This window comes from Columba livia, chromosome 4 (genome assembly GCF_036013475.1).
Source record: "Columba livia isolate bColLiv1 breed racing homer chromosome 4, bColLiv1.pat.W.v2, whole genome shotgun sequence".
NCBI classification, from domain to species: domain Eukaryota; kingdom Metazoa; phylum Chordata; class Aves; order Columbiformes; family Columbidae; genus Columba; species Columba livia.
Window position 1 is genome coordinate 53,552,684 of NC_088605.1, and position 12,773 is coordinate 53,565,456.

Genomic DNA, 12,773 nt, shown 5'->3' on the forward strand with positions numbered 1-12,773 from the left:
TTATCCCGTGAAGAAGAGGCCAGCTACAATTTGAGGTTTTGTTACTAGGTTGAATTTCAACCAAGTTTTTGTAAGCAAGTTTCAACAGGTAAGCCCAACTTCACATTTCATTTCAGTTTTAGAAGCTCTCTAAGGTAAACTGACATTTTGCTTAAAACAACAAAATATTTCCGTATTAAACATGCACAGATCCAGCTACCAGTAAGACATGGTGCAGTCTGATACAGTGGAGTTAGCGACAGAGCACTCTGACCACACAGCTGGAGAACGGGGCAACTTCACCACGAACGAACACACTGTGGCCCAGCCCTCTCCTCATGAGGGGTGCAGTACAAAACCTCACTGCAACCCCCTCAGTTCTGAAGCTGAGATTACACTAACCTACTCCTATCACCTATATAAATGCTTCATAGGTTTAAGGTCTACATGAGAGAAATAAAGCTTGCAGGTGTTTTCACACTATTATCCCCAAGCAGATACAACTGATACAAACAACTCCCTCTGCTGTCATTGTTCAGTTTCTCCAGGAAAAACTCCACCTACTTTACTAAGCCCAACATTGTGGTATTTCTTCTCCATTATTTTCTTCACTGGTTCCTCCTCCTTGAAAGTAATGAAGCAAAATCCACGCCTCTTGTTTGTTTTGTTGTCCATGGGAAGCTCTATTGATTCAACCTGGAAGAAAAAGTGGTTTTATCTTCTAACCTGCTATTCATGCCACTTAAAAATGTTTCTAAGAGGTCATATTTGCCAACTGAAAATTATTTAGACTTGAATATAGTAACATGCCTCCTTCATAGGGCTTTACATCACTAGATGTAATAAACATCACTAGAAACCACCAATATCAACATCATGAACAACACCTTCACTAGAAATAGTATTCCTAATTGTGTAAAAGATTGTTTTCCTCTGCCTCATAGTATCTTTTGCACATTCGGGAACTCATAACAAATAATATTTTAGTTGTACTGGATAGTCTCAGTTTGACTTCTAGTTTTACCTCAGTTAATACTGAAGTAGGTAGGTGTTTCAAAGCAGACTTACATCTTCAAGTTTTTTATGAACAAGATGTAACTTTGTGCAAATGCACTTTCTGTTCAGCCACAATGCTGCTAAAATTCTATGTTAAAGAGGACAATTTTTACACCTGATGGCAAACACAGAATAAAGTTATTCTTGCACATGGCACATGCATTTTTAAGCACATATTAGTCAAAGTCTATAGCGCAGAGTGAACTATCTGCATGATATTAAGATGGCAGGTGACATACGAATTCTCTGACAGCAGAATTGTCATGACCTGATGCTGGCAACATGTGAGAACTAACAGGGAAGCAGCAGCCAACTTTGGTTGCCTGTACCAAGCTCATACAAGGTCAGCTTTTTAGCACTGCACTAGTATTTTGTTCACCTGCACCACCAAAAACTGGGGACAGAGAGAGACAGAGACTCCACAGATGCAGAGTTTAGGTAAACTGTCTGAATACACGCCATCGCAGGTCAGCGGGGCTGGCTGAAGAGCATCTCCCCGAGATTACCATAACAGCACGCTCAAAAATGCTGCCTCCCACATCTGTCCCAGTCTATGTCAAACATCCCACAAATCAGTTCCTGAATCTCTGATTTACCTCAGCTTCTCCTTCCATTAATCCAGTCAATGCAACTCAGAGCCTGTAATAAATAGCCTTATTAAAATTCTGACTACTAAGATATATGGAGCTATGCTGGCCATTAACCCTACAGTAGCTTTCACAAAGGTTGTGTCTGGGGGCTGCTTTTTGTGAAGAAAGAACAAGTTCTGCAAGTACAAGCAGTTCATTTTACCACGCACCTCACCAAATCCTCCAAAATATTCCCTTATTTTCTCCTCCGGTGTATCTGGAGATAAGCCCCCAACAAAAATCTTTTTTACAGGTTCTTTTGTTTTCATGGCTTTAGCTCTTTTCGGATCAATGACCTTTCCGTTCAGCTTGTGCTCTTTCTGGTCCATGACCTGTGGAAAATTAAAACATGATCTTACTCACAGTTCAAGGTAAATGTTTCACTGATGTTTCGAGCAAGACACAGTTGTTTTATACTTAGTTTTCCTTAATGCCATCACTTCTATTTCAGTACTTTAATTAAAGCAATAACTTTTTGTACAAACCCAGACAGTTCCATGATTTTGATTGCTATCCGCTGACATAGCCAGTTCTGACAAAGCCTTTCAAGAGTCACCAGGAGCCACATATCACCCAAGGGAAGTAAGAGCATAACATTTCTCAGCAAGTACTCTACAATCCCATCCTCAAACCTTATGAAGTAAAGAATTTGTATTTTAGATACTACCAAAGGTCTAAAAAGGTGAAAACTGGTAAGTGTCCTGGGTCAATAGCATTTGAGACAGGTTAACAGCTAATTTTTGCTTCGATAAAACCCAAATCTATCAAATCCACTGGGTCTATTCCAGGAGTTCACATTTCAGCTCTGGAGTACAAATACTTTTACGATCTTTGTAAATTACTGCTTTCACAGTAGTAGGCAGTAGACATTTATATACAGTATTTTTTAAGTACTCAAGTCCAGTGGCTTGCAGTACACTCCCCTGCAAGTACCAAAAGCCATTCTTTGTGAATCACTGCTGGTCCTGGCCACTGCATCACACGCAAGATGGTTTACGAAAAAAAGCATCGTAAATATATTGTATCCCAGCATCATCTTTAACATATCATGAACAAACAACAACTATGCATACGCTCATCTGAGTGCGGTATCTTTGCTGCCTAAAACTGAACACATTGATTCGTTAATTCAACACTACCTTATCCACACTCTCCGATTCTTTGAAGAGTACAAAGCCGAAGCCTCTCGATCGCCCAGTGATGGGATCTAACTTCAGGGTGCAGTCTACGACTTCACCAAATTTAGAGAAATAGTCCTTCAGATCTTTCTTCGTAGTGTCCCAGCTAAGGCCGCCAATAAACATTTTCCTGTTAAGACAAGATGGTTAATCTGTTAATGTGTCTTACCTAAAATCCTGGACTCTCAAGCTTTATAAGCTGAGTTACCTAATGTAAATAGCTAAATTTTATCAATGACACTACACACACAGCTAGTAAGGCCTGCACTTCTTGAAAACTTGCGTAAATGATCCTGGCCAGATAAGATAAAGGCTTACACACATACACAAATGTTTTGCACCATCTTCTGCAGCAGTTGCTTGCTCTGTTATCCCAAGAAACTACAAGGAGTCACAAAAAGTTATTTTACTACTTCCTTGCATCCTCACCACTGTTGACCCACAGGCTTAATTCCATTTAGTTATCTGTGGAGCACCCCACACAGCCACTTGTGAAACACACAGGCTGAACAGATTTCTAAGGCAGAGCAGTTAAACAGAAGCATTATTAGTAAACTAAAACAAATTTTTAAAGTTTAGTCAAGTCCCATTCCCCAGAAGGCAATAAAAAAAGTAAATTACTGGATGCTCAAAACTTATCTTTCCTCCCAAAACCACAATATAAACACTTGGCATAATCCCATGCAATCATAAGACCATCTTCCCAATATAACCTACAGGACCAGTGTTGCTGGGCAAATGGGTACAGCAGATAACTCTGATCTTGACTTGTATTTAAAAAAAAACCACACTGGAAGCTTGGAATAAAATCATGACCATCCCATAACATTAGTAAGCCACATAAGAAAGAAAAATGAAGAACTACTGTGTCTCAAGATGAAACACTTGTTGTTTTGCATCAACTAAAAATCAAGCAAATAGGCACATAAACAAGACATTCCTAGTTATTAGGCATGGGGCTTATGCATCCATTCAAAAGAGGATTTCTTTTGAGATGATCTCTTTTAATACTGATGAAGAAGATTTCACAGCAGGCTCAAAACAGTAAGTATGGTCCATTATGATCTATAAAAATGCTTTCTACAAAGCTTTGTGCATTTTCAGCATACCAACTTATTCCACAATCACATGTATAGTTATCAGAAAACCTGGAAAACCACAATAGCATGTTTCCAACTCCCCTACTTTCTACACATACACAAATATTTCCGCCAACTGTGTTCAGTCACGTTGTACTTCCACAGGTCAAACTCTCCCAAATCAAAAGCTGCTCATGTGAACTAACTCCAGGCTCTGTTCAGTAAACTGTATTCTCACAGAATTAACACGAGCATTCAGCTTCTGACAAACATATCCAACTTTGATACAAGCAAGGGGGTTCAGCAGCTTCAGGTGTTTCTATAAAAAGGTATGAATAGGAGCACCACTGATTCCCCATCCCTTTAGCTACTTTTCCCACTAGTTCTGCATCTCTCTTCAACAAAGCACCAAAAGCCCTTTCTAGTGTGACATCTTTTTGTCTTCAGGACCAACATAGCAAGAACGGTGCACAGCGGTAAATTCAAAGGATGCTATTCAAAAAATAGCAATTCAAAGGATGTCTTGTGTCCTCCTGTTCATCCACCATTAATGGGTTTTGGGGGGCTTCCCCTCTCCTACCCCCAGCAGCAAAACAGAATACATACAGAGGACGTAGCATTGTAGTTCTGACACATGTGGGATAGTGATATTCTAACAGTTACTATCCAGCATACAAAACACCTATTTTACAGTTATCAACAAACCATTAACACAAACATACAAATCCTGATTTATATAATTATCAGCAATCAATCAACGCTAACCTACAAAACCCTGCTTTATATCACTAAGCACGTGACAGACCCAGAACATGAGTCTGAAACCTGACAGTGCTCTGATTTTCTTCCCACCCTGCAATAATTGCATCTGTGACTACAGCAAAACATGATTGCTTCAGCTTGTCACTACAGAAGTTGATGCATGTCTGCTTTGCTGCAAAATTGAGGTCAGACCAGGGCTACACCACCAGCCTGAGCACAACAAACAGCGAAGGTGAAACGTCACAGTGCTGCCAAAAGCCTTTAAAATACGGACATTTAATAAACCACAGTTTGGCTGGTGTACAGCACACACAGTTTGCCAAAATAAGTCACCAGAAGCACACTGGGAAAGCCTTCAAGCTTATGAGTTAGATAAACAGAGCACAGATGCTGCCCTGACTAGTGGCTTTGCCTTTCCTCCCACAGGCTGGTTAAGAAGTTGCCTGGCAGTTACCAACATGTGGATTTCTCAAGCCCACAGTTCTCACCAAGGAGACCCAAGGGTATGAGAACCTGTGCACTGTTTTCTTCTTGAAGACACTGACCCTGACTCCTAATGCAAAGGAAACACTGTCAAACCTGTAGTCAGTGGCTAGCGAGGATGTGCTCTTCTCCCTCTACTACCAAGAGAGCTGTCAAAACACTCTGTGTCCTGTACAGCGTGACCTGTAAAAACTGACAGGTCAAGAAAAAGTCTGTCATAAGCGGAAAGACTAACTAAACTACAACTCAACCTACACTAAAACATAATCACTGCCCAAGGTCACTGCACCACTCAGTGACAACTTTTTCTAGGCTGTATTGACTCAAAAGAAGACTGCCTTCCTCATGAAAACCCTTTAACAGGTGTGTATTCAAGGGCAAGAAGTAAAACATATATGCAAACTGCAAAGGTACATTAAGAGCAGAGAAACAACAAAAACATTTGAAGTTTTCACTAACAATAGCAAAACACTCAAAAAAAGTTCCTATTCTCTCTCCCTGCTCTTGGCAACATCCAGGGTTATCACAGGAGGCTGACAGTCTGGTTTTACAGCAGCTTTCTACAGGACGCTGTAGTCAGTGAAAGAAACTTTATCTTTTTTTCTTTTTTTTTTCCCCACCTTGATCAAAATCAGACCTACAGCTTGAGTTTCTTATTGGCCTGACAGGAGACAGCATAGAGCAGCAGCCTGTCCTGGAACCGGATTTATTAAACGTTAATTTCACCTGCTATATGAAAGTGACACTCTGCCCCATGCCAAACATCAAGTAGAGACCCTTAAAAGATTAAAATCTGCCTTCATCTGAACTTAGAGCGGTTAACTAAAGCAATCTTCCTCAGAGCAAGCTTTGTAAGAGGAGGAGGAATAGATTAGGGTGCGAAGAAGCCAAGGTGCATCATGCCTCCCAGTGACACACTGATTGTTTTTGCAACACAGGGCAACACTAAGTTACTGCGTCCTGAGGATCTGGCTACAACTGAGTTACAGTCTTGTTAACACATGCACTGCACATCAACTCTTAAAAGTGACAACTGAAAAAGAACGTTTGCAGTTTGACACACACGATACGAGATGCACATCTCAGTAGTCACCCCAGCCGCCGTGGGATGTGGGTTAACAGGAGTGTCACATTCCCACCACTCGAGAGCAGCTCCGTGAGCTCCGTGACAGCGCCGTTCCCGCTCGTTTCCAAACCGACCCCGAGCACCGGCCCACCCGCAGCTCCCCACAGTGCCCCGAAGCAAAACACACACCGACCCGCCTGCGCCTCCCAGGAGCGCCGGGCCACCGGCTCCAGCTCCGGTCTGCAGCCCCGAATGAGCCGAGCCGGGCCGGACCGGGCTGGGGCTGCCGCCGGGCGCTCCGGCCCCAGAGCTCCCGGTAAAGCGGAGGTGCCGAGCGGCGCGTCCCGCCCCCGCCCGGTACGTGACGTCGCCGCGGCGCAAAGTAAACAAACGGGCCGCGGAGCGGGACCGGGCCGGGCCGGCCCCGGGGACACCGGGCTCCGCCGCCCTGCGCACACAGAAGCCGCGTCGCCCCCGCCACTCACCCCTCATCCTCCTCGTTCTTGCTGGCGTCGATCTTGGCTCCCTCCGACTCGATCCCGCCGCCGCCTCCCCCGTCGGCGCCCCCCGCCCCGGCCCCCGCCAGCCCCTCAGGCTGTTCCGCCGGCTCCGCCGAGCCGCCTCCAGCGCCGGCCACCGCCGAGTCCATGGTGAACTGCTGCTCCGACATGGCGGCGCCGCTGTGGCTGACCCGCGCCGCTCGGCCGGCGACCGCTCACCGCCTCCGGCCCCCGCTGCTGCTTCCCCGCCGAGGCCCCGACCCCGCTCGCGAGGCCTCGGCGACGGCACGAACGCGCCGAACCCTTCTTCTTCCCACCCGTTTTTTTTTAATGGCGCCGCCGCCGACTCAACCTAAAATGGCGGCCGGAAGGAGCGCGGCGGGCGCGGTCACGTGACAGCGCCTCCCCGGGAGACGGCGCGCGGGGCCGCCGTTGGACCGGCCGGTTGGTGACCGTTGACTGCGGGCGCCGCCGCCGCTCCTGGGGCGACAGCCGCGGCGTTTGGGGACCTCCCGGGGGCTGCTGCGGAGCGGGGCACGGGGCGAGCAGCTCCTCCTCCCACCGGCAGCTGCCCGCCGCCGCTCCCACCGCCTCGGGGGGACCCGGGCCTGCAGCCAGCTCCTGGGCACCTCACAACCTGCAGGAAACCCATGGAGCACCCTACGGTACCGAAAGGACAGCTTTAGAAAAATAGAAAAAAAATAGAGAGGGGGGAAGTTACTTTTAAAACATAAGTTGCTACAGGTTGATGACAACTTTTAGAGAAGTTTTCTATATATTACCAAGCCTACTAGCAAGGCCATGTTCTGGGGCTGAAGTAAAGCAATACAGGCACTGTAGGTAAAGACAGTTTCTACAGAAATTAATTGCTGACCCTGCAGTTCTCAGCTGAGCTCTCACTTGCAATGGGAAGAGGCAAGGAACAATTGTTCCCAGGAATTAAGTTATAGCCTTAAATATTTTAAAAGTAAGTGCTTTAAAAACCTTGAAAGGTTATATAGATCTCACCCTGCAATCTCCCAACACAGTGCTACTATCAGCATAAAAAGAAGCGTTACCATAGTTCTGGATTTCTCCCTTGAGATGCATGAAGTTGGCAGTTTTGGGGCACAGACCCTCTCCTTTTTTCTGCAGGCAGCAGGAGACCAACCTGCTGGCTTCCAGAGATGCTAACTCAAGGCACTGTGCGGTTTTCTTAAGACAGGTGAGGAAAGAAGTGGTTTGCACTGCTCTGTATCCAGGATAATCCTGAGTCATTTATGATCTCCAGCAAGGTACATGCCCTTCTATGCAAGTAAAGAAATAGAGTTACACCACTGTAAGCTGACAGCTAACAGCAAGGCTACGGATTCACTTAAGTAAGCATTTATTAGAGAATCCTTTAACATGAAATTATACAAATAAAAGTTTGTATAAACACAAGTCCACATTGTGTCATAACATGAATGGCAAAAAGAAAGTAAAAACCATAAAAGAAAACTATTCAGCTGCTATGTACAGTCAGACACAAGTTGTGTCATACACTAAAAGTCTTTTACAAAATAATAATTTCCTCTCACGAAGACCACCTTCCATTCACTCACGATGTTCTGCAAGATGGCTTCGCTGCAGTACCTCTACCTAAAAATCAAGACAAAAATATATGTCAGATCTGTGCAAGTTACTACAAGGAGCTTTAAAAGGTCCATTTTCATGAACTGCTTTAAGTCTTCTATATATTCCTTTCTTCACTGTTAAAGATCATATGCATATTTTATTAAGGCAACACAAGAGGTTTTGTTACCCATAATTAGTCTTCCCCAATATTGCAAATCAGTCAATTTAGGAAGCTGTTCCAGAACCACACACATCTGATGCAGACTATTAATCTGGCTCTGGTTTTCTTCCCCCACTGGAAACACCACCAAAAAGGTTTCCCATTATTTGTTTATCCATCTAAATGACTGCTGTGCAAATGCAAGTTGGGTCAATTTAGTTCAAACAGTCCACGTGCAGATGATCTTTAATGTTTTTCCAGATTTAAAAGTTCGTTTTGGTTTGCAGATTTCACTATTAGCTATAAAAAGAAAAAAGCAAGCATTAAATCTTAAAGAATGGACACTTAAAATGAGGTTCCACAATTGAAATACAACACTAAACAGAAGACCAAATGATTAAGCTGTAAAGGCATTTATGTACTTTAACTCCTGTAAAAAACCATTTAAGTTAAGACACTTAATCTCCAAAAAGATTAAAAAAAGAAGCCAAAGTCTGAAGTTTTCCACTTTAATCTTTACGCTGGTACATGAAGTTGGAAGAGACCATACCACAGGACAGCGTTTTCTGGTGTATGCCTTGCGCTCTGCCTGCAACGTGCGACCCCAGAGATAGACGTGGTCAGGGTGACACACGGCCTGCAATGAAGTTCCCGCTGGCGGGTACAAACAAGGTATAATGTCAGAGTTAGAAGACAACATTGTTTTCCTTAAGTTGTACCCATTTCAGTACTTTACCTGTTAATACTTCTAATAAGTTTAATTATTCCTCTAGACCACCTGGTACACAACGCAAAACAGAAAAACTCTTATGTTTTTCTGAAATACTAAAGAAGATAAAGTCACATTTTTACAAAGTTAAAGATCTATAGACACTGTAGGCAAAGCTGTTTTTTAAAAAAATGTTTTTAAGTTAACAAAAGCTTAAAGGAAAAGTCACGCTACGCAAGTTTTTAATCTTCATTTGTCTATTGATCTTTAAATGAGATTAGCCAGAGTGGACCTTGCACTTGTATACACACCTGTTTCCTCAAGTACTAGGTACTGCTTTAGTAGGGCTGGTAGTTGTTTTGGTGATTGCCACCACCACGGGATGCCTTTCCATATGTGCTTTGTTGACCTGTAGATAACATGGGGGGGGAACCGAGAAGCATTAAAATTAACATCCAACACACTGAAGGAGTTTGTTCTCATACGCTACACCAACAAGGGTACTCTTTTTAGAGCCACGTGTTATGAGCAAGAGGTGCTACAGAGCAGGCTACCAAAAGAGGCCACTGTGTAAGGATGCACGTTATCTGGAATGAGATCAAACCCACTCACCACTGTAATCTGTGTATCCCGGCCCATATCCGTAATTGGGATAGTTGTACCCAGAGTAGTCGTAGCCTCCATAGCCACTGTAGCTTTGATCACTATAAGCACTATTGTAGTTCCCATATCCTTGATCATAGTAGTTATTAAATCCTTGATTCCAGTTTTGTCCCTGACCTGAAACCAAGCATAGCATTTAGAAGTTACAGAAATTATTACTATTTCAGTGCACTCCTATGCTACTTCATCTATCTTACAATCTGTGCCAGAAGTACTACCTGCCAGAATCCCCTCACTTTCCCCAAAACCCCAAGAAAAATAGTTTTCTTAAAAGATTTGTGGCATCTCCTTTGGGTAAGAGATGGGTCATGCGATCTTATCACCCACAATGACACTAGACAGCAGGTAGTCCTGCTCATAGAACAGCCAGCAAAAACAAAACACCACAACACTGAAAGCACACACTGCAGCAGCTCCCCTCATTCTCCTAACACCTATTTTGGATCATTAATTGTCTGAACACAAGTTACACCACAGGATCAGCTTTACTGCATTGTGTTGGTTGTGACCACTTGACTGTAAGACTGACTTGCATTAACCCGTAACAGTTGCTTGCTCCTCATCTGTTGGCAAGGTGTAGCAAAGTGACTGCGAGGTGTAGCTGTGCTCTGTAGTACAGCTCAATTTCTCATCCGTGAGCCAACTAACAGTGTATCCACTCACACGAAGGGATAACTGCACTGCTCATTTAGCCGTGCTGCCAACGGCACATTCACAAGAACACCCTACATCTGCCCTGCCAGTTCACCACCTGAATGCAAGCAGAGCAAGAGATTCTTAAGCTTCCACAAGCAATCACAAGCACCAAACCACTTTTACTAACTGCTTAGCTACTTTCAACATTCAATTTAAACACAAGAAGATCTGCATGCAGCCCACAATGAGGAATAGCTACAAACACCCTAGCATTTGGTACAGACACTTCAGCATTTACATCAATTTCAACAACCAAAACACTCACCCCGTCCACGCCCCCTTCCACCTCCTCGTCCACCAGTTGTGTTGCTTTTTCCTCCTTTCTGCTGCTGCTGCTGTTGCCTGTAAACCTCTTTGGGCTGTGCTACTTTGATCTCACACTGTAAAGACAGAAATCCAAAATTTCAAGAGCATTTTGTGAGCTGCCTTCAGGGAAACCTACAGAGATGGTGTATTTCACATGCAGAGAACAAAAGGTTCCATACCTTGCCTGAACCAATTTGATGGTATCTGCTTTCTAGCAACTTCTTTACTGGCTCTTCATCTGTGTATGTGATAAAACAGAAGCCCCTCCTTTCATTCGTTTTTGTGTCCATTGGAAGCTCGATGTTTTCAATCTGAAACCAGAAGTACCTATCAGTAATGCATGAACTCCATAAGCAACTTCTCATGCTACAAGAACCATTTGGCATTTAGATGTCTGCACAGTCAACAGCTTTCAATGGACATCTCATCAGCTCTAGTTATAATTGTAATATACTGCTCCATTTGGAGACGTAGCGTTACTTGATTACAGTCAAGACTAATTGCTACAGACACAGAAGTCTGCATCAGGTAACCTAATCCCCTCAGGGAACACTACAACTATTGGAGCTTTTGACAGCCATAAACCAGCTCATTACAACACCACAGATTCATTAACATGCATACAATTTCAACAATCCTTAGTTTTATGCAAGTGTGAGCCAGCTCTCTCCTCCCAAATTCTTTTGTTTTAAGACAGCAGCAACACTACACTTGAAAACTAGAGCTGTTCTTATAAGCCAATATACTATACCTCGCCAAAAGCGCCAAAGTACTCCTTAATCTGCTCCTCAGAGGTATCCGGGCTCAGTCCACCAACAAACACTTTCTTTGGTGGCTCCTTCCCCTTCAGAGCTTTTGCCCTTTTAGGATCTATCAACTTCCCATCCAGTTTGTGTTCCTTCAGCTCCAACACCTGAGAAGCACACCGGGGAACAAAGTCTCAGTGACCCAAGCAGGCTTTATGCCACCGACCCACAAGAAAATCCACCCACCTTCTCCACACTCGCAGCATCCTTGAAGAGGACAAAGCCAAACCCCCTTGACCGCCCAGTGACTGGGTCTGTTTTAATCGTACAATCCACAACCTCGCCAAACCGGGACAGATATTCTGTCAGGTCTTTCTTGCTGGTGTCCCAGCTGAGGCCTCCAATGAACATTTTCCTGAAATACGAAATAAGAGTACGTGTAAACACACATCAGCACGCGTGGAGCACGGAGCAAGCCCGCTCGCGACCGCCGCAAGCCGAACGAAGCCACGGCCACCCGGCCCGGCGGGCAGCACAGCCGCGCCCGAGGCCGCAGCTGCGGGCGGGCCCCGCGAGCGCCTCCCGCCCCAAGCCCCCCAGCATCGCGCCCCGATAGGCTGCCGGCGACGTCACTCCCCCGGATTGGCAGCCCCCCCGTCCCGCCCCACGGAAACTGGGTCAGCAGCCCGGACACAAAGGGGGGCGTGCGGGCACCGCCGTGCGCGCTCCCGCCGGGTGCAGCCATTTGGCGTGGGCAAGAGGCGGCCCTGGCCCAGGAGGCTCCACCCTCCGGCGCCCAAGCCGCCCCCTCCCCCCGCGCGGCCCGGGCGGGCGGATGAGGGAGATGGAGGCACGATCCCTCCCCCACCCCGGCTCTACCCGTCGTCCTGCTGGTTCTTGCTCGCGTTGATCTTGGAGCCCTCGGCAAACTCCTCCGTACCGCCGCTTATCTCGGTCGCGTCCTCCATGGCGGGGCGAGGGCGTTGAGGCAGCTCAGGCGAGCGGCGCGCACAGCGGAGACCTACGCGGAGGAGAAAATGGCGGCGGAAGAGATCCGGGCACCGCCTGCGCCGCCCTTATATATCGCCGTCGTCAGCCAATCAGCACCGCCTTCTCGCTCGGTGCCGCAGCGCCCCTAGCGGCTTCCGGCCGGGCTACAACACGC

The 12,773-nt window shown here is 45.6% G+C and overlaps 2 protein-coding genes and 1 long non-coding RNA gene across 8 annotated transcripts in view; 1 reads left to right on the forward strand and 2 right to left on the reverse strand.

Annotated features, from left to right (window-relative positions):
- HNRNPD (heterogeneous nuclear ribonucleoprotein D) overlaps positions 1 to 7,095 on the reverse strand; it is a 10,892-nt gene extending 3,797 nt beyond the window's left edge. For 2 of the 3 annotated variants that reach the window (XR_010472354.1, XM_065061713.1), the window contains exons 1-4: positions 6,718 to 7,095; positions 2,804 to 2,972; positions 1,835 to 1,996; positions 544 to 675 (exon numbers count right to left, since the gene is read on the reverse strand). Coding sequence is in view for 2 of the 3 variants with exons in the window: in XM_065061713.1 (XP_064917785.1) it covers positions 544 to 675; positions 1,835 to 1,996; positions 2,804 to 2,972; positions 6,718 to 6,902 (648 nt within the window). In the remaining variant the exon portion in view is untranslated. Of the gene's footprint in view, positions 1 to 543; positions 676 to 1,834; positions 1,997 to 2,803; positions 2,973 to 6,425; positions 6,447 to 6,717 lie in introns of those variants that run through there. The other variant, XM_065061714.1, reaches the window with a different exon arrangement.
- A 106-nt stretch (positions 7,096 to 7,201) lies between these two features.
- On the forward strand, positions 7,202 to 8,993 carry LOC110359804 (uncharacterized). Its single transcript, XR_002415200.2, has 2 exons — positions 7,202 to 7,397; positions 7,933 to 8,993. It is a non-coding gene; the product is annotated as an uncharacterized LOC110359804 (long non-coding RNA).
- HNRNPDL (heterogeneous nuclear ribonucleoprotein D like) lies at positions 8,082 to 12,740 on the reverse strand. Of its 4 annotated transcripts, XR_271883.4 has the most exons (9): positions 12,488 to 12,740; positions 11,855 to 12,023; positions 11,614 to 11,775; positions 11,042 to 11,173; positions 10,822 to 10,936; positions 9,810 to 9,977; positions 9,509 to 9,606; positions 9,039 to 9,142; positions 8,082 to 8,352 (listed from the first exon to the last, which is right to left on the reverse strand). XR_271883.4 is itself a non-coding variant. In XM_005498525.2 (8 exons), the coding sequence occupies exons 1-7, from the start codon at positions 12,574 to 12,576 to the stop codon at positions 9,536 to 9,538; spliced, it is 906 nt and encodes a 301-aa protein (XP_005498582.1). In that variant the 5' UTR covers positions 12,577 to 12,740; the 3' UTR covers positions 8,082 to 8,352; positions 9,509 to 9,535. The 4 variants fall into 4 exon arrangements, 3 of the variants coding, with proteins under 3 accessions (XP_005498582.1, XP_005498583.1, XP_005498581.1); XM_005498525.2 differs by lacking the exon at positions 9,039 to 9,142; XM_005498526.4 differs by having other exon boundaries at positions 8,082 to 9,142.
- Between the last annotated feature and the right edge of the window lie 33 nt (positions 12,741 to 12,773).